Source organism: Neoarthrinium moseri (genome assembly GCF_022829205.1).
Source record: "Neoarthrinium moseri strain CBS 164.80 chromosome Unknown scaffold15_Wmoseri_CBS_16480, whole genome shotgun sequence".
Taxonomy (NCBI): domain Eukaryota; kingdom Fungi; phylum Ascomycota; class Sordariomycetes; order Amphisphaeriales; family Apiosporaceae; genus Neoarthrinium; species Neoarthrinium moseri.
Window position 1 is genome coordinate 96,424 of NW_026055129.1, and position 18,900 is coordinate 115,323.

The window sequence follows — 18,900 nt, forward strand, 5'->3', positions numbered from 1 at the left end:
GCACGAGAGGAATGAGAGGCCACTCTGATTAACTGATATCTCATCTCCATGCACAGCTTATAGAAATCTATGAGGCACTGGCACCACCCGCACCACCAGCTGCAGCTGTCTTGGATTTATCTACATCGTCATCCACCATTGGCAGCGCCGGGATATCGACGCCCATGACCCTGTACTCGAGACCGACATACGCGTCGCTCACGACCAACACATCCACTTTCCTCGCCTTCCCGCTGCGGTCTGGCTCCGGCAGCTTGAGCTTCGCCTTTGCCGTTGGCTTGGTACCCACGCCAACCGATTTGCCAGGGCCCTGGCTCCAACCCACGCGCTTGACGGCGATGATTTCATCTCTAGCAACATCGCATACGACAACGAACCAGCCCTCGCTCTGGGGCTTTGGATACTTTGGCGCGTAGATGCGGCCTTCTCTTTCGACAATGGCATTGAGACGCTTCAATGAAACAGTCAGAGACAGAGCCGTGACATCCTCTGTCTTGACGCTTACGTTGGGGATGATGGACGCGGCGCGTCCGAACTTGTTCTGCTGCGATTGAGGAACATGAAGCTTCTTAGCTAGCTGTTCGACTTGCGGCCGGGTCATAGTGCTCAGTTTCTGAAGCAATGTGCTGTCTTTGACCTTTTCAGGGACGAGACCAGGCAGAATTGATAGAGGCGCATCTTCCGGCCACCGTGCTGACTTGACGCATTGAAGGAGCTTCATCATCTCAAGACAGCTGGACAGGTATCCGAGCTCAGTGAGAACATCAATCGACGCCTGGATAATACGGATCGCCTGATCGAGCACACTCGTTTGATCACCGACGTAATCCGTGATCGGGAGGTCAATTCTTGACATATGTGCTTGAAGAAGCAGGAAAGCCTTAACATGGGGATCCCACATCGGTAAACCAAAGCTGCTTCCGTCGAATGGCAGATTGCGCGACAGCTCTGCATTGATCAGGTCCTCATTGTGGCGGACTGGGAGCTCGTCATACTCAGTAGCACTAGACATCCACAAGAGCACGTCAGAGAAAGATGCCTTGGGCTTGGCATGCTTGGCCAGGTAACGGATGGTCTTGTGCGACAAGTAGTAGTAACTCATGATCTTGCCGAGAGGTGTGGGGTCTACGTCGCCGTTGGGGAATACTTCAACACATTGCGAGTTGGCAAGTTCCTCCAGCGACTTGTTGACCATCTCTATCATGAAGTCGTTGGCAAGCTGCTGAGCAGCTATGCTATTGTGCTCCTCGGCTGAAATCTCCAGCCCGTAGTAAGACGGATTTTTGTGCAGGCGGCGGAAGAAGAACGTCCAAGTGAGGTAATCAAGGGCATCCTGCTTCGTGAGGATAGTCTCTGCTGAGACTTCGGCGCACAGATGGTTGTCGAGAACACTGTGCAAAGAAGATTCCACAGGGAAACCTGTGTGAAGGAAATGCTTGTAGAAGTCCTTCTTTGCATCTTGAGTGAAGATTCTCGCAACACCTGAGTTGTCGAACTGAGGACGGCCGGCACGACCGAGCATCTGCAGAACGTCGGTCAAGTCCATGTCCTTGTAGCCCTCGATCTTGGCGTCGTAGAATTGAGTGCCTTTAACAACTACAAGATGAGCCGGCAAGTTGACGCCCCAGGCAAGAGTACTAGTAGCGATGAGAATCTGAATCTTGTTGTTCAAGAACAGCTCCTCCGCCAGTTGTCGATCAGTCTCAACAAGACCGGCATGGTGAAGCCCAATGCCAAAGCTGATGGCCTCCTTGAGCGCCTCATCCTTGACTCTAGCAAGATTAAGCTGGAGGTCTTCCTCGTCCATGTGCAAGAACCGACGAGGATTATCCTCCATACCGCACATATTGATCAAATCCTTGGCTGTCAGACGCGTTTGACGACGAGAAGGTACGAATACGATGACAGGCTTGTCTGGACTATGGGTTTTGACAGCCAGAAATGTAGGTCGGTTCATAGACTGCATGAGCGGGCAGAAGCCTCTGACTTCTGGGAACCCATCGATGTAAAGCTCCAAAGGCACAGGGCGAACCGAATGCCTGAAGTTGAAAAGGCCTTCTTTGACTCCTAACCAGTTGCCAAGGTCTGTGGCGTTTGCACAAGCCGTGGACATGCCGAGCAAGCGGACTGAGTTCTTCGTTGACTCGGCAATGTAGTTCATTCGAGATACGATGATCTCCAAAATTGGGCCACGATCACCCGCCAGCAGATGGATCTCATCGATAATCACCAATGAAACTTGGCGGACATACCCTCTGGTTTGCCAACTACGCGAGATACCATCCCACTTTTCAGGCGTAGTGACGATGATGTCTGCGTCTTTGATAGTTCTAGTATCAGGAGTATTGTCACCAGTCAACTCGACAAGTTTCAAACCCAATGGCCGTGCGAGACGGGTGCCCCAATCCTTGACTCTCTCGCGAACTAGAGCCTTCATGGGAGCGATGTAGACGACTTTCGATCCAGGTTTCTCGCGGAATGCCCACCACATGGCCAATTCAGCGGCAACCGTCTTTCCACTACCAGTGGGCGATCCTAACAGAACATTGGCAGAGGTATTATAGAGCGTGTGGAAAATCTGCGTTTGCATGGGGTTGAAGTACTGGAAACGTTGGGCATAAAGGTCTTCCAAAGCGTCGTTCTTCAGCGCACTGATAGAAAGTGGCTGAAGGTTGAGAAGGTCTGTGTATACGCTCTCCGTATCTGGGCGGATCAAATGTTGAAACGATACTGGCGTGACAGTCTCAGCCCCAAGCCACTTATCCGAAACTGCTCTGAGGTATATCTGGGTCGGGAGCGGATCTGACAGTGGAATTGTGAAGTTCAATTCATGGTCATCATACAGCTTTCTCCGGCTAAGTATGAAATACTCATGATGGTAGATCTCGGATGTCTCGGAGTTCTCTACCCAAATGTAGAAAGATTCTGTGGTGCCGTGAGTGTGATCGTTCCATTTGAACTCCGGTGTGATGTAGAGCTTGATCCGCAAGACGTCTCTGTTCAAGGGGGCAATTTCTGCTTCCACAGAAACCGTTGGGAAGGTATTCAGAATCCCAGCAATCTTTTTGCCCGCATTGTTATTATGTACCAGGCCGCCGATCTCAGCGGACTGCATATCACGCATAGCCTCAATAGTAAGAGATTCCTTAGCATCAAGCTGGTTCAGTACGGGCTTCGGCAACTCAAATTGGTGTAGAGGATGTTGGTAGGGCCAAAGCCGCTTCTCAATCGACTTGGCCAGCGTCAGTAGGACAAGGCATTGATGTCCCCAGCGGCGATTGAGCGCAATCATAAATAAGGCCCGACAGATACGTCCTGACTGCTGAGCTACGTAGTTGAGATCATTTCCAAGGGCGAAGTCTTCCGGCTGTGCTCGGGAGATATATGACTGTAGTAGGATGTTGGTCTTTGCCTGAGGTGTATCAATTCCACCCGAGACTTCGCAGGGTATGATCTCTTTCCTCAAGTATGTGAGCTCATCAGCTTCACTGTCCCTTGACTGGATGTTGTCGAACTCTCCGCTCATACTAATCATGGACAAGATGTCTGCCTCAGAAGCATGCGGCTTCATCATTGAGTTGAAGATCTCAATGGTGGACTGCTGGATATAATACTGGCTGGCGATGCGACCAACATCCTTGCTCCGGAGTTCCTCAGTAATCTCATTAAAGATGATCATCTGGCTTTTCTGGAGTGTTCGGGCAGCTTGTATTACTAGCTGTCGTCGCCGCTGAACCAGATTTGGGTCATCCCGAATTTCTGCCCACTCAATGCCGTAAGTCATAGGGCTTCGCTGCATTCGAACGAATAGATACGAGTAGCCAATCCACTGTACAGCCTCGGCTACGGAGGTGACAGTCCCCAAGGCAATTTCCGCGTTCATGTTGTCAACCAGTTTGGAAGAAAATTTTGACTCGATGGGCTGTTGTTCCGTAACTGCAGTCAGGTAATGTGGCAACTTGTCGATAGTGGTACAAATCATGCCGATGCCCACGTCTTCGAACTGAGGGCGACCTGCACGTCCAAAGATCTGGAGCACGTCGAGAATGCCGAGGTCGATGAACTTTCCGTCCTGGGCGCTGTATACTTGGGTGCCCTTGATAACGACCGCTGCGGCAGGCAAATTCACACCCCACGCGAGCGTAGCAGTACAGCACAGAACTTTGATGACACCCTCAGCAAAGAGCCTCTCCATCAGGTTTCTGTCTGATCGAGTCATTCCAGCATGATGAATGCCCAAGCCTTTGGGTACAAGATCTCGGAGCTCTCTGGCCTTACAAGACTTCATATCTCTGATAGCCTGCTCGTAACCTGGATGGCCCTGGGGATCGAATAGATCTATACAGAAGTTTTCTGTAGCTTTCTGGTATAACATCTTCGCGGACAACAGAGTATCACGACGAGAATGAACAAAGACCATTACTTGGTGGTCCTGTTCCAGCATCTCCTTGACCTTCTCGAATGCAACCTGGTCCAGGTTATCCCTCGACTGCTTGGATCCGGCTTTGCCTTTCACACCTATGAAGTGCTGTTCCAAGGGAACCGGCCTGAAAGAGGCATCGAAGTAGAAGAGACCCTGGTTACGGTTGACTTTGAGGAAGTCGGACACGTCAATGAAGTTGGGAAGCGTGGCACTGAGGCCAACGATGCGGATCAACGACTGTGTACTTTCGACCTGCCTCTCTGTCCGAGCTACTAGAGACTCAAGGACAGCACCGCGCTCGTCATGAAGCATGTGGACCTCATCGATGATCAACAGCCGCACTTTCTGGACCAGTTCGGTGTCGCCTGTACCCTTTCTCGTAATAACATCCCACTTCTCAGGGGTCGTCACAATGATCTGGGTTTGCACGATCTCGGCCTTGGTGAGGTGCATGTCTCCAGTGTATTCTCGAGCACGAATGCCTAGCCAGGCGAGGCGTTTCCCGAGCTTCTCGGTGATCTCGGCTGCCAATGCCTTCATTGGGGCGACATATACAATCTTGAACTCGTCGGCATCTACACCGAAGTCGCTGGCGTCATTGTTCTCGATAGGATTAGGCGTGCAGTAATGCCCGATCGTCTGCAGGATCGTCAACATGGCTGCGTCGGTTTTACCCGCACCGGTCGGAGCGCAGATGAGCATGTTCTCGCTAGTCTTGTAGGCGACTGGGTACACCAGGCTCTGCATCCGGTTGAGGGTTTTGTATCCTTTGAACGTCTTTCGACAGAGACCATCCATCTCAGAAATAGGAAGCAGCCTCCTGCCAGGGCCGACAGTCCCCGGTTTACCTGCCGGGACAAACATCTCCTCGTAGTTGTCGAATGTTTTCCTCTCACTCCCGGTAGGTAGGGCATACCTCTGACCAGAATGGCTGAGAGTATTACCCGCAGTGTGAGACCTATAAACATGGGGATACTGGACTTCTTTGTGCATGGTTGGTGCAAGCGCTGCATTCTTATGCTCCCAGTCCTTCTGCCGCAGAGCCTCCTCTCTTTCGGCTTTGGATAGCAAGCGGTTTCCTGCTGGCCTGCTGTCGTTCTGAGAAACGAAGCTGGATACGATCTCGTCTTTATGAGACAGAACCTCTGTCACGAAGTCGAGGTCATCGAACCCAACAAGATCGGTGAGCATGGATTGCACCTCGTACTCAGCCCTCTTCGAGGTCAGAAGCTCCAAGATCTGAGCTTGGAACGCATCGGGAGACAGGCCGTCCTTCTTGGATGCAACCGCTGCGCACTGGTTCGCAAACCATGTCGACCTGTGGCTTCCTTCACCCAGCTGGCCATCGGCATCCTCTACAAAGTCGCTGCTGTAGAGATCGCCTTCACTGTCCGAGATGAAATCCCACACATCGTCGCCACTGTTTCCGGAGGTGAAGTCATCGTCAAAGTCAAAGTCTGTGTCCTCTCTTGATGTTCCGTTCAAATCGGTGGTAGGCAATCTGAGGTCGGCCAAGGCGGATTTCATGGCAGCGAACTGCTCGCGCCATCGAGCCTCAGCGTCACTGGACATTGTGTATCGGTTTGGGTTGCTTCTATCGCTAGGGAAGCTCGTAGTTGCAAAATCCGCGCAGAATGGTACAAGATTATCACGGATCGTGTCTACAATTTCCGCTTTTGGGAACTTGAGAAATCGACCTTGGCTGTCCTGTGCGCTTACTTTGCCCTCGGCCTCTGAGTCAAACGGCAAGCTGTGGTATCTGCAGAATGGGTGATAGTGATGATGCTCCCACTCTCAACAGCGGGCCGTGGCTGGGGCCAATGGGGAACGAGTGCAAGAATTGCCCCTCTACAGTGGGCCAGCCAGCGCCACACCGCTATCGATACCTGTAACTGTCTATGGCACCTAAGGGTCAGGCAGGTAGATGAACTTCAACCCCAGAATCCGCGAAGTCTATCAACGACACATTCACAAGGTATATGAAAAGGGAAGGGAAAAAAGCTTTGCTCACAAAAACAATAACTCCTGAAAATCATGCAATTTTGTATTGAATCTTTCCGCGTTCATTCCGCGTTCTCAAATTGAAGTAGGTTGTAAGCTGTGTAAATATGGGGGAGGGGGTGGTGCTGTTGTTTGATTCCCATCTGCCAGACACCCTAGGCCGTTAGCCTGCCAGGTACCTTAATTAGGGGGATCAGGCGGTAAGCCAGCCGCGCAGGGCCTGTCTGTCCATGCGAACAAGGAGGTCAGCCAGCACATGTGACTTCATTGTTGCGTCCCATTATCGCCCTCCCCCCTCCATATCGACCCTGCCTTTGGTTTCAAGACCTTCCCTAGACCACGATACCACACTTTTGCTATTGCGAAAAGGATAGCAACCTGCACCTACAAATCGAGAAAGCCGAGACAGCCCACACACTCTCGCATCCTCCTCTACGCCTCAGGAAGCGTTACGCTGTCGCAAGTCCGGATCCAGGGGAATCAAGCGCCACGAACCAGTCTTGCCCACCATGAAGTTGCACTACATCGGAGTATGTAGGTACCGCTATGTTGCGAGGAGGGACCGTGGCAACTCGTCCATGTTCTTTGGCTGACCATGGCATGCTGGCACAGATTATCAAGAACGAGCAGAAGCCCGGCGTCGAGCTGGTGGCTGAGAAGGAGCTGAGCGCATACTCGCGGTTCACCAAGAACAAGTACGCATCCCACCGATACGAACCCCATCGCCACTTTCCCACGTTTCACGCTGGAGGGCAGGAAGAGAGAGAGAAACACACACACACGGAAATGAATGATGAATACGGACGAATGAATCACTGACTGCTCTTCTACAGCTATGGCGAGTTCATGACCATGTTCGCCAAGACGGTCGCCGAGCGCACGCGGCCGGGCCAGCGACAGGACGTCGAGGAGCAGGACTACACGTTCCACGCGTACGCGCGGTCCGAGGGCGTGTGCGGCATCATTATCTCGGACCACCAGTACCCGGGGTTGGTGGCGCACCAGCTGCTGTCCAAGGTCATGGACGAGTTCCTGTCGGCGCACCCGCGCTCCGCCTGGGCCCAGGGCCAGACCCAGACCATGCCCGAGCTCAAGGAGTACCTGACCAAGTACCAGGACCCCCACCAGGCCGACAGCATCATGAAGATCCAGCGCGAGCTCGACGAGACCAAGATCGTCCTGCACAAGACCATCGAGAGCGTCCTGCAGCGCGGCGAGAAGATCGACGACCTCGTCTCCAAGAGCGACGGCCTGAGCCAACAGAGCAAGATGTTCTACAGTAAGTCCGCTCGCGGGGCTGTCACGTCCCAAACCTCTGCATTTCCCAATGTTTCGGTCGCTGACTCGTGACCCCCAAATAGCCCAAGCAAAGAAGCAGAACTCGTGCTGCGTGCTCATGTAAATACAAAATGTCAGACCAAGGTGGCGCGCTGTTATCAAGCGGCGTTGGTTGCGATTCCGGGTTCTCCGATCTCGTTTCGGCATAGTAGGCAGAGAAGAGAAGCGCACGTGGTTGGCTAGATATATCAAGGGAGTGAAGGGTTGTCTACTCCATCTATATGGGTGTGTATAGTGACACCAGGGACTGCCAGGGGTGTAAACATGTTCATTCGCTGGCGACGTAATAGGGTATCCATGTGTGGGTGCCAAATATATTTGTTTTGAAATTGAGGTCATATCAAGGCTTGGCGATAATCTGTTGTAGCGACAAGGGCTTCGTTACCGATACTTCCTCCGTATTCGACGCTATCTACGCACGATATATATACTGCAACAGATGCGTTTTGGATAAAGGAGTGCGTTCTGGATCGCCCACGAAACGTACTGCGAAGGTTACACGATTTATGAATGCAGAGACTTTGAAAGTACGAGCTGCTGCTTCGTAGTATTTCTGAATATTTCCTATCCGCTGGTGACATGAGGAGTTCCCAACAGTCCCCTAGCGGCTCATCCCAGACGAGGTTGTACAAATGAAATAGAGGTGTTGGAGTCGCAGACTCGGTGGTGGATCCCCTTGGCTCCTTTGCTACCCGTGGGTATATCCTACTCATGCCTCCTCCCAATATCCGTTTCCCAGCACGACCGCCCCATATCGCCCGCGCAAGTCGTGACTAATCCATGCCATGTCCCTGTTGTTCCAACGCCTGGCCCATCCTAGCCAACCCAGTTTTGTTCCTCCATATTCCCGCTTAATCGAAATTATCATTGGGGGTTTGTGTAAATGACGCAGCAAATCTAAACGTTTTTGGGAAATGAATTGAAGCAATAAAAATTAAGGTCAAAAAAAAAAAAAAGAGAAAGTGTTTAGCCCTCGAGCACGATCCGCTCGCTCTTGCGATGTTGGCGTAGTTGCGAGTCAAAGGTCGAGGGGGTGACTAGGGTCGGCGTAGACGTCTTGGTCTCAGCCAGCCTCTCGTTCTTGCCGATGGCGATCATGGGAACAGGAGGGCTCGGGTTTCCCGGGCTGCCCCGCGGCTTGGACGGCGTGAATGATGTCTGCAGTGGCTGCAGCATCTTGCGCTGCTGCCTAGATATAGAGATCTGCCTGGCGATGGAAACCTCGACCGGGTTCATGTTGGCCGTGTCCTGCTCGTCCAGGTCCACGGACGGCTGTGTCATGTGTGTCTGCGCCGACGACACCGAGGATGGTGAGCGCTTCCGTGAGCTCGACACGGACGACGCTGTGGAAGGCGCAGCATGGGCCGCCGGCTCGATGATCTGCCAGTCCGGCTCCTGTATCTTGTGTCGCACAGTACTCGTCCGGATCACTTCCGCCGGAAACTCAGGTGCGTTGAGTTCAGTTGGAGACTCAAGAATGAGTCCTGACTGCTCCGCGCCGAAGTGAAAGCCGTGGACTGCTTGTTGTTGTTCTCTCGACTTCGCGAGGGTGGCAATGGTCACCTTATTACCAAATTGTGCCTTGTTGGCGGTTGCAGCATCATTGAGATGATGGCTTGAGGGGCCTTCAAATGTTGCCCTTGAGGGGGAGGGTAGCATTGCTGGAGACGTGTTGGACCGCAAAATCCTTGGTGGTTGACGATGTTGATGGGATACTTGTTGATGATTAGATTGTCTACTTGGCGGTGAAGGAAATAGAGCGAATGCAGGCGATGCTTTTGCATGTTGTGGTGATGATACTCTTCGAGGCCTCCCAGTCTGCTTCTCCTCCTGTTCGTTGTTAGTGTTCTAGTAAAGACATATATCAAATGCAGAACAACCAACCTCTTCTAGAATGACGGCATCACTGATCTTCCTCAGGTCTCTCAGCGTGGCCTGCCGTCGAGCCAGCAACGCCGACGAGTTACTCGGTTGCGTTTGTAAGACACTGCCGAACATGACACTGTATCTCTCCATGTTGCTCTGCGGTATCTCAACGTTCAAGAGGTTTGGTGTGGCGTTCGCACTTGGGACGGCAGAATCCAGTGCAATGGGAATACTGCCAAAGTTGCTTCCGGCCCTGCCATGCGGCCCAGCGCTCCCAAAGGTATCGATACTGGGACTTCTAGTCCTCGATGACGAGAAAAGCCTCATGCCATGTTCATTAGGCGCAGTTTGTGAACGTATGACTATAGGCTTGTGTTTCGGGACCTTCTTGGCATCCGTGTTGCTCCTTCCTGGTTGTGACCTGGGCGTGGTCTGCTGTGACTGTTGGTACGACCCCTTTAACTCGTTCGGCTCTGATATCGATACCGTACTTTGCGAGTTGTCTGCATGTTTCCTGCCAAACATCCCAAACAGCTTCCATTTCCCACTCGGTTTTCTCTCCTTAGGCATGTCGTACGAATCCACACTGCTGGCTGATGATAGAGGTGATACTGGAAGCATAGGTCGTGCTGGCTGTGGTTGTAATGTCTGCTGTGAACTCCACGTATTCCAGGCTGTAGGCGGGTGTGAGGGACTGCCCAGCGCCATTCCGATAGGCCCAGAAACTGATTCTTCCACGGAGTCCGGTGTTGGTAACCTCACTATAGGTACAGCAGGCTGAGAAGGAGGTTGAGACCGTGGGCTTCCCTCGGGGGTTGGCAACTGGCTCCGAAACGGTGGAAACTGTGGCGGCTTAGACTCCAGCCCAGCCCGCGGTTTCATGCTCAAGTAAAAATCATCCCGGGATACCCTCTTGTCGTATTTGTCAAAGTTCCAGTTGTTGTCTCTGGTCTGGCTCTTTGAGCTCGGCCCACCCGAGGTATTTGGTCGTTCAACCATCTTCGCTTTGCGCTGTGGTGGAGCGGGCAGAGGACGATCGAGGTACGGGTTGCCACTAGCAAACGCGACTGAAGGCGGAGCGTCGCCATTATATTGTAGCTGCGTAGGCCCCGTACGTTGGGATCGATCTGATACAATGCCCTGTCCACCTTGAGAAGGGGAGCCGGGGACGTGCGTCACAACCGCCGCTGTATCTCCTGCAGCGTCCTTCGACATCTTGGCTCGACTAACCAGATTGAACATATTCCGTGCAGGCCTGTCCCAGGGCTCCATAACCGTATTTCATAGGATCCTTGGAATCTCAAGTGGACCTGTAATCCGATAGTAAAGGGAGAGGTAGTACTTGCTCCGGACCCGACTGCCCCAGGATCTTGTTTCTAAAAACAAAACGACAGGAAACTTGGTGAGACACCCTGCTTTCTTGGTCCTGGTGGAGAAATGAAAGTAGTTGTGAAATACTCGACGACGTCGAGAGGAGACCAGAGGAATCAAATAAGACCAACATTCCTTCTATAAACCGGGAAAGACTTACATCTCGTGCTCACCTACGGCTGGGCCCGCGGTACCCGAAGCATCGTACTCACTTAGCCAGAGGCGATATGGTAGTTCGTGGCAAGACCTTTCTGGGCTGTCTGTTTGAGATTGATGGGACGGTTATTTAGAAGGTTGATCAGCAACAGGGATCATGGCACCAGAGCGTCGCAGTAGACGGTTGCCAGGGATCTCGGAGGTCTTGTTAGCTTCGGGAGATGGACTGGGGTCATGGAAAGACGTGACGGGGGCGAGAGAATGTGTGGAGGGCAGCTTTAATCTTCTCGCCCGTAAGCGTCTCAGGATGACCGAGATCTCGGGCGGCCATCGCGGCGGACCCCAAGCACTACGCCGCCGCCCCGTTAGCTACCGAATAGGCTCAATCACTTGATACACTAGGCTTCCCAGGAATTGCCCGACGAGTACAGACATTGTGCGGGAAGAGTTCGAGAAGCTCTTAGCCCCAGGATGACTGCAATGCAGGAATTCGCGACAAACTTGAGTGAGGCACCGGGCCCCTTGGCACTCCTCCCCTTGCCCCTGGCAGTTTGAGAAGCAGGGTTAGAATAAGCGTGGTTTTGGAACCTCTTAGGTCATTAAACTCTCCCTTATTCGACCAAAGTAGGATGAATGACACCACGGCACACTTGTCAGCGAAGTATACTTGCCAGCTCCCCTGATGAATGCTAGCAGTACCACACTTGAGCTCTGGCAACATTCGACGCAGGAATCTGTGCTGTTGCATCCGTCAGGAGGCTAGGTCTATCAGAGAAAGCCGAAGGGACTGGGCGCCGCAAGTGGGCCCTCCAATAAGGCTGCATAGTATATGTCGAGCGCTAGAAACGAGCAAATATGGAACAACTGGGAAATGAGAGGGTGATTCCGAGTTCGAGGTGCTGACGCCCCCACTGCCAACTCTCGGACATCAGAGCGCCTATTGAGCCAACTAACAAAGACTCATGTCAACTACCATCGGAGCAATCTGCCTCTCGCCAGCGCCTTTGGCGAGTCATATGGGATGGGAGGCAAGTGAATGCAACAGAGCGGGCCTCTACAGTAGGTTCAATCACAACGCAAGGGAACATTTGAACCTTATCCCGCCGAGCGACTGAAACTACAAATCCAGGGCAATATGCTGTAACCACTTTTAAGATGAACTGTCTGGGTGAGGTGACTAGGGACGATAGCCGCGTCGGCCGCACCGAAGCAACGGACGGGACGGACTGGCATTGAAACCTGACTACATTCCGACCTACACAAGCACGGCGCTCCGATACTAGAATTTGAAGCAATGGGATGGTCGCGTGACTTGCGTGCTCACATGCACTGGCAACAGTTCCTCCTTTGTCGAGGTGAAGGTGACCTAGCCTGTGGTTTCAAGTGCGGGTGAAATGGGCAAAGGCTGAGTGGTCGCGTTTCATGATTTAAAATTGTTCAACGGGCGGGCTGCTATGTAAACGTGGTATGACGCTGGGCCAGTGGTGGTCGACACACGAGCTTAGGGCTTCGTTAACTTCTTGGCTTCATACTACATTTACATTCGTCCTGTTTGCGGATCCAAGCAGTGTAAGCGAAAAGAAGCAGAAACAGGATTGTCGTGACGCCCAGGTGTTATATGAGATGCCAATATTGGTTTGAAAGATCACTGAGATCCGCAATCTTACGGTTTGGGCGGCGGGTCCTGGCATTTGACATCTCTGGGCCTGGGCCTGACTCGGGCGAGGATCACTGTTGTTTATCGCCTGGCGGCATGGCATTACTGACCGCTGGGACGATCTTACTCGGATCCTCGTCGATTCGAGCGGTTAAAGGTTGAGTTCGTCATAAGGTGCTTTTTATAGCCATGTGTCTGTTAGTCAGTTGAGGCTGAAAGCGAGCCTGCGCTTCATCCTGCTCCAAGAACCCCCGACTCACCGCCCACGTTTGATGTAGGTACGCCTAACTTTGACATTTTCACGACTGAAGGCATAATTATTTTCGGAGAATGAGTCTCGCGACCTGGACATTTGCGAATGGAACTATAGGTCAAACAGTTCAGTCAAGGCCGAATAGCGAGACGTTCTAGTAAGAGTATAGAAGGCCGTCAAAAGCAAGCATTGCGTCTTCGCTTGACTGGATCGGGCCGCTCGCAGAAGCGGTGCGGCTCATGTCTCGCATTATAGAACGGACATGTCAATACCACATGGACTATATGCGGCTTAAACAGGCAGAGTGTAACAAGTGTAGCAACCTAGCGATTCGCCAACCCAGGCCTGGGTAGGGGAGCAGGAGTCAACATGCAATTCGAAGCCTCAGACGGGAGGATGCCTTGCACACTTGTAGAGTGCTCCGCAGCATGAGTAAGCATATCTCGCTATGCCCGCAGAAAACGAGCACTGAATCCGAGAATGGGGGCATTTGTTGAATAAGGTACCTGTCGCGGTCAATTGCGAACCTTTTTTGGTGTAATGCCCCGCCCCACCATTGTCGTCCTGGGTTTTGGGTTGTCTTCGGCGGGGTAGTTTCTGGCGGTAGCGATGACGAAATCATCCCAGGGGACTCGACTTCCGCGACATTGTCCAGTGTATCAGACGAGGACACTTACTTGGCAGCGTGTGGGCAGAGGCGTTGACGGTCATGCATCCATCACTGTAGAGTCCTCTCAGCATTCCAGCGAGGAGAAGGGGAAACAAGAAACATCAAGGTCTCAGGACAGAGGTATGCATTGACTGCAGTCGGCAGGTGGCTTCTGTACTAGCTCTCTGCTAACGCGTGCTTGGCGGGGACGTCAGAGGCACTGGCCCGCTCCCAAGTGGTCCTGCGTACCATAGTAACGGCGGTGCAATGCTGCGGTGAGAGCTGCGAGCTGCGAGCTGCGATACCCACCCGAACGGGCCCGCCTGGCACCCGCGGAGGCGCTGGGGGCTACTGGGGAGGGCGCTGGCTGGCAGCTCGGTACAGTTGTCGTCAGGCAGCGAAAGGCGGAAAAGCTGCCCCAGGACCGCCAACTGGAGCGGCCACTGGAGCGGCGGCCCCAGGACCCAGCGCGAGCCCCTCCTAAAACGTCGTCCCGCTCCAATGCTCATCCCAAGCAACCGAGTTCCATCCCGCCATTTGCATCCTTTCCCTCGACCTCCCTGAGTTAGGCAGCACGCACTCTCTCGTCAATCTCGTTCCTCCTGTCCCATCGGGCCTCAGTTCCTCCTTCTTCCCACCCCCTCGAGCTTCTCGTGAAACCACGCATACTCACACACTTTCAACATGTCTTGGCAAGGTAAATGCTCTCCCGCCGCCCCCGTCGACTGACCCCCGCGATATCATACTGGGAAAAAAATTAACCCCACCTTTGCTCGGCTACCCTTTGTCTGGAAAATGGAAACATGAGGGCTGACCACGGCATTTCGCAACAGCATACGTCGACTCCAGGTGCGCCCCCGTCCTCCGCGGCATGAGCTCCCTGCTGTAGCAGCGGTGTTACTAACACGGGTACCTCTGTAGCCTTGTTGGCTCTGGCCACATCGACAAGGGCGCCATCATCAGCGCCGCTGGTGACAGCGTCTGGGCTACCTCGAGCGGCTTCACCGTACGATACAACCCCCCGCTCCACACCAACTCTCTTCGTGCGGCTTCGGCCCCCTTGGCAATGGTGTGATACTCGGACCGATGGGACTGACGTAGTATCCAGATTCAAGCCGATGAGATGAAGAACTTGGCCGCGATTCTGAGCGGTTCCGAGGACGCCAAGGCCAAGGCCTTCGGTGACGGTGTTCACGTTACCGGGGAGCGATTCGTCGCCTTCAAGATTGAGGACCGAAGCGCGTACCTCCGACACGTAAGTGACGGCTGACCTAGTTTCTGGACGAGCTTGGGGAAAGAGACTCGCACGTGCAACGAGAGGCTAACACGGGGATCGGGATCCAGGGCAGAACCGGCGTCGTCGTCGTCAAGACGAAGCAGGCCATCCTGGTGGGCCACTACGGCGAGAATGTGCAGGCTGGAAACGCAACACAGACCGTCGAGGCGCTCGCCGATTATCTGATCAAGGTCGGCTACTAAACCCGTTGCTTCGACGCTGGGTAGTCAGGAGACGATCCGCTACCCGTACGCTCGTGGGGTGCTTGCGGCGCTAGATCGATAGGGGCCAAGCAAACGACGCTGGGCGTGATGTTCTGGGGAGGAAACCTTGGGACGACTTTTTAGATGTTGCTTTACTTGATGATATACACCACAAGGCGGCTGGCGTCCTTTTTTTTAAGGGTGGTTCGAGAGCCGTTCACCCGCTAGGATTCTGCATAGGCAAATGAGAAATGGCCCATTTCTGACTCAATGAGAAGAATGAGGATTTTTAGACAACTGCTACTTGCCTTACGAGTTTCGAGAAGGCAAGGTTCGGGAAGCTGTCTATTATGCTGTCTAGTCTGGTGCCCATATCGATGATACAAAGTCGCAACCAAACCCGACACATGAAAATCCCAAATACGCGAAGTTCTCCAAACCCCTTACCAGATGGGAACGCGGTTGAGGGTATATATATATAGATATGATTTTACCCATCCTTCCAGGGGATGGCCATGATACAGAGAGATCTAAATTTGTCTAACTCCAACAACGCCATTTATACACCATTGTAATGCTACACTGGTTTCCGTCCGCACATGCATGTATGCGTACACAGCACGGCGCATCGTCGCAGGCGCGGTGACAAGCGCAGGGAAGGACTGAGCACCCCCACCTGCAAAGCTCCCTCCTTTTTCTTTTCGTCAAGTCATCATACCGGTAGCCCATCGCACATCTCTCCCCCCCTCTCTCCTTACACGGGCAGCTCGGCGTTGCGCCGGCCCAGGCCCATGCGGTCGACCAGCACGCCAATGTAGGGCCCGATGACGGGCACGTTGCGGGCGAAGCCGGCGATGGTGCCGAGGAAGTCGCCGAACAGCACCATGATGCCGTACAGCTCGACGCAGAAGCCGATCAGCGGCCAGCGCGCCAGGATCAGCAGCAGGCCGCCGAAGAAGGCCGCCGTGCCCTTGGCCTTCTGCGGCCGCGCGAAGAAGAGCAGCGTCTTTTGCGGGCCGATGATGATGGTGAGGCCGATCAGGAAGAGGATCTGTTTTGGGTCGGATTCGGAGCGGTTAGGAACGGGTTGCTTCCTCGAGGGTGTGTCGCACACGTGTGCTTATGTGTGTGTGGGTGCGGGTGTGGTCGCTTGGGACATGGGAGCGAGTTGACTTACATTGCCCATGGCCAGCCTGTCAGGGGCGCAAAGGAGGTCAGTACGCCATGCCTAGGCATTCTCGAGGGGATTCAAGGCAGGAAGGCGTTGTGGACTCACATGGCTCGGTCAAAGAAGAGCATGACGCCGCCTATCAGGAAGAAACCTCCTGCGCAGGGCCGTCCGTCAGTCTCCTGTCCATCCAGCCCGTTCTGGCCGCACGCGCATGGCGTAGGCTGGCTTGGGGGCTCACTCACCGCCGGAGCAGAAGGCGACTCCTATCTCTGTTCGCGGGGAATCGGCATGTCAGTCGGCGCATTCCATATTGGTGGTGTCTCTGTAGCTTGGTCCTCAGGGGTGCCAGCTCTTTTGCGACGAAGGCTTACTCTGCGTGTCCGATAACCACATGGTCGGCATCCTTGCGGGAGGAAATGGGGGATGTGATCCCTGGCCGCTTCTGCTTCTGTTCGATGCGTTCGGGTCGTATATCTCGGGAGAGGGTTCGAATCGTAGGGTTGGTCGTATGAGAGCCCGGCGTGCAACGGAATGGGGGATAGTTCACGTCTTGGTGCTGGAAGCTTTGCGTGCTCATTAAAACACGGAGCAGGGGTGTGACCAGTTGCGTCTGAACCGTGTCTTTCTGGCGCGCCTCAACGCAAACTGGCTGTTTTACCTTCAACACAAGCTCCAAACCAGGAATCGGTCCCAGGACAGCACTGCAATCTACACCGAAATGCGCCCGGCCTGTACAGCTTACACAATGGCACTCCACGTATCCCAAAACCCGGACGGCCGCTTGGCTTTGGAGGTTTCGCGACACGTCGGAGCTCCGGGGACAGGGATGATGCTCTCGGGCTGCAGCATCCTCAGCCCTGCAGCTGGCGGAGGAACCATCTGCAGCTGCGTATCAGCCACAAGCGAGCTGGTGCCCAGTCCACTGGGGTTCGAGAATTTATTTTCTTTGGCACGCCCCAGCCATTCTCCTTGTTGCCAATTCTTCACAGGCATTTGGGACGTCCAGGAGTCTGGCATGCTCCCACACGCACACTGCTCGAAACCCATCCGGTAGTGCCTCAATGTCACGCTGTTCTCAAGCATGTGATACAAACTCAAGGCCACGATTGGCGCAGAGAGGCTTGTACATGTCTCTACGAGCTGGGGCGATCTTCTCAATAGGTTACGCTCAAACTTCTGGTTTGTATAACGACGGTAGGATTCCAGGGCGGCTATATGACCAGGCTCGCAGAGACTGTTTCCTTTCTACTGTTGCATCCTATTATTACATCTGCCGCGGCGACCGTAGCTATCTAGCTATGGTAACTGAGTTTGGTTCCTCCATGCATCCTCGGTATCCGTCAGTCACAGGCAGAGAACAAATCTCTCTATCACGATTAAGCCGGAGCGTAACCTGTCATCCGGTCTACCGAAAGGTGGCTGGTGCGTAGGATAGGCTTGACTTTGTTGGTCGAACATTCCCCCCTCAACCCCCGTTTGAGTGACTGCTGCTCTCTGGCCATGATCAATGTGCCAGCTCTGCTGTTCGGAGCCTCTTGTGACATTCCGTTCCTGTGTGATTTCCGCGTCTTCCGCCCGGTGCCGCGGTTTGCCGCGAAATGCTCTTCATAGAGAACCTGGTACACAGGGCTGTAGCTGTACAAGTCGACTTTTCTGACAAAATAACGAGAGACCTCCAGAGCTCGCCCTGGCACGCCAATTGGTGTAGTGTAGTAGCCCTCCGAGAATAGTCCTTGCCACATGACTTCATCATTTGAGAACGGTATGAGCGCCTCGGGCCTCCAAGTACTGCTCGGCCACACCCTGAGGCAGGCTGCGAATGAAGCCAAAAACTTCCTTGTTGTGATACCGTAGCCTGCTCTTGGGGTCTAGGTACGGCGCTGGCAGGCCCGTGATGTCGCAGTACCGTTTCGTGTGGGCCAGCGAGGGTGCGCTCTCGATATTGGTGTACGTCGCACTCGGCGCCGACACCGTGGCGCCGCCGCCGACGCCGAGGCTGCCGTTGGCGGGCTTGAGGCTCTTCTCCAGCACCAGCTTGCTCAGGCTCCTCGAGGCCTGGGCGAGGTTGGGCTGGGCGTCGGACCCGGCGGCCGAGGCGGCGGGCGTGGACGTGCCCGAGGTCGAGAGGCCGTTGTCATCGACGGCCGGGGCGGGCGAGGCGGCGCCGCTGTCGGCGTCCTGGGGCGTGGCGGCCATCGAGGCCTCCTTGCGGGTGGCGTCGCCGATGATGGTCTTGATGTTCTTGTTGCGCCGCTGGTTCGGCCGCCACGTGGTGCTGCGGAAGCTCTTGGGGATCGAGTGGATGTCGAGCGTGTCGATGAGCTCCTGGTGCGCTATCTGCGCCTCGGTGGGTGCGGCCATGGCTGCTATCGCTTAGGACGCTGTGTACTCCTGGCTACTATGGAAAGACGGTTCTTCTCGGCTGTTGGCTTTCTTTCTTGATTGATTGGATCCTGTGTGCGGTAAGTGCTGAGAGTGAAGGTGGTCGCCAGGAACGAAGATGGCTGATGCTGTCTTGGCCGTTGGCAGCTCTTCG

General features: G+C 54.0%; 6 protein-coding genes across 6 annotated transcripts; 2 read left to right on the forward strand and 4 right to left on the reverse strand.

Annotated features, from left to right (window-relative positions):
- Nucleotides 1–67: 67 nt before the first annotated feature.
- JN550_005054 (uncharacterized protein) lies at nucleotides 68–5,995 on the reverse strand (the record flags this gene model as incomplete). Its single annotated transcript, XM_049316639.1, has 1 exon — nucleotides 68–5,995. One exon carries the CDS (start codon nucleotides 5,993–5,995, stop codon nucleotides 68–70), a length of 5,928 nt encoding a protein of 1,975 aa, XP_049172855.1.
- Nucleotides 5,996–6,933: 938 nt separating this feature from the next.
- Nucleotides 6,934–7,826, forward strand: JN550_005055 (uncharacterized protein; the record flags this gene model as incomplete). The annotated part of the gene is made up of 4 exons (XM_049316640.1): nucleotides 6,934–6,954; nucleotides 7,037–7,119; nucleotides 7,258–7,703; nucleotides 7,786–7,826. The coding sequence occupies 4 exons, from the start codon at nucleotides 6,934–6,936 to the stop codon at nucleotides 7,824–7,826; spliced, it is 591 nt and encodes a 196-aa protein (XP_049172856.1).
- A 902-nt stretch (nucleotides 7,827–8,728) lies between these two features.
- On the reverse strand, nucleotides 8,729–10,843 carry JN550_005056 (uncharacterized protein; the record flags this gene model as incomplete). The annotated part of the gene is made up of 2 exons (XM_049316641.1): nucleotides 8,729–9,592; nucleotides 9,647–10,843. The coding sequence occupies 2 exons, from the start codon at nucleotides 10,841–10,843 to the stop codon at nucleotides 8,729–8,731; spliced, it is 2,061 nt and encodes a 686-aa protein (XP_049172857.1).
- A 3,555-nt stretch (nucleotides 10,844–14,398) lies between these two features.
- Nucleotides 14,399–15,193, forward strand: JN550_005057 (uncharacterized protein; the record flags this gene model as incomplete). Its single annotated transcript, XM_049316642.1, has 5 exons — nucleotides 14,399–14,411; nucleotides 14,548–14,563; nucleotides 14,636–14,720; nucleotides 14,823–14,969; nucleotides 15,059–15,193. 5 exons carry the CDS (start codon nucleotides 14,399–14,401, stop codon nucleotides 15,191–15,193), a joined length of 396 nt encoding a protein of 131 aa, XP_049172858.1.
- Nucleotides 15,194–15,947: 754 nt separating this feature from the next.
- JN550_005058 (uncharacterized protein) lies at nucleotides 15,948–17,381 on the reverse strand (the record flags this gene model as incomplete). The annotated part of the gene is made up of 5 exons (XM_049316643.1): nucleotides 15,948–16,244; nucleotides 16,371–16,386; nucleotides 16,470–16,601; nucleotides 16,736–17,065; nucleotides 17,107–17,381. The coding sequence occupies 5 exons, from the start codon at nucleotides 17,379–17,381 to the stop codon at nucleotides 15,948–15,950; spliced, it is 1,050 nt and encodes a 349-aa protein (XP_049172859.1).
- Nucleotides 17,382–18,113: 732 nt separating this feature from the next.
- JN550_005059 (uncharacterized protein) lies at nucleotides 18,114–18,725 on the reverse strand (the record flags this gene model as incomplete). Its single annotated transcript, XM_049316644.1, has 1 exon — nucleotides 18,114–18,725. One exon carries the CDS (start codon nucleotides 18,723–18,725, stop codon nucleotides 18,114–18,116), a length of 612 nt encoding a protein of 203 aa, XP_049172860.1.
- Between the last annotated feature and the right edge of the window lie 175 nt (nucleotides 18,726–18,900).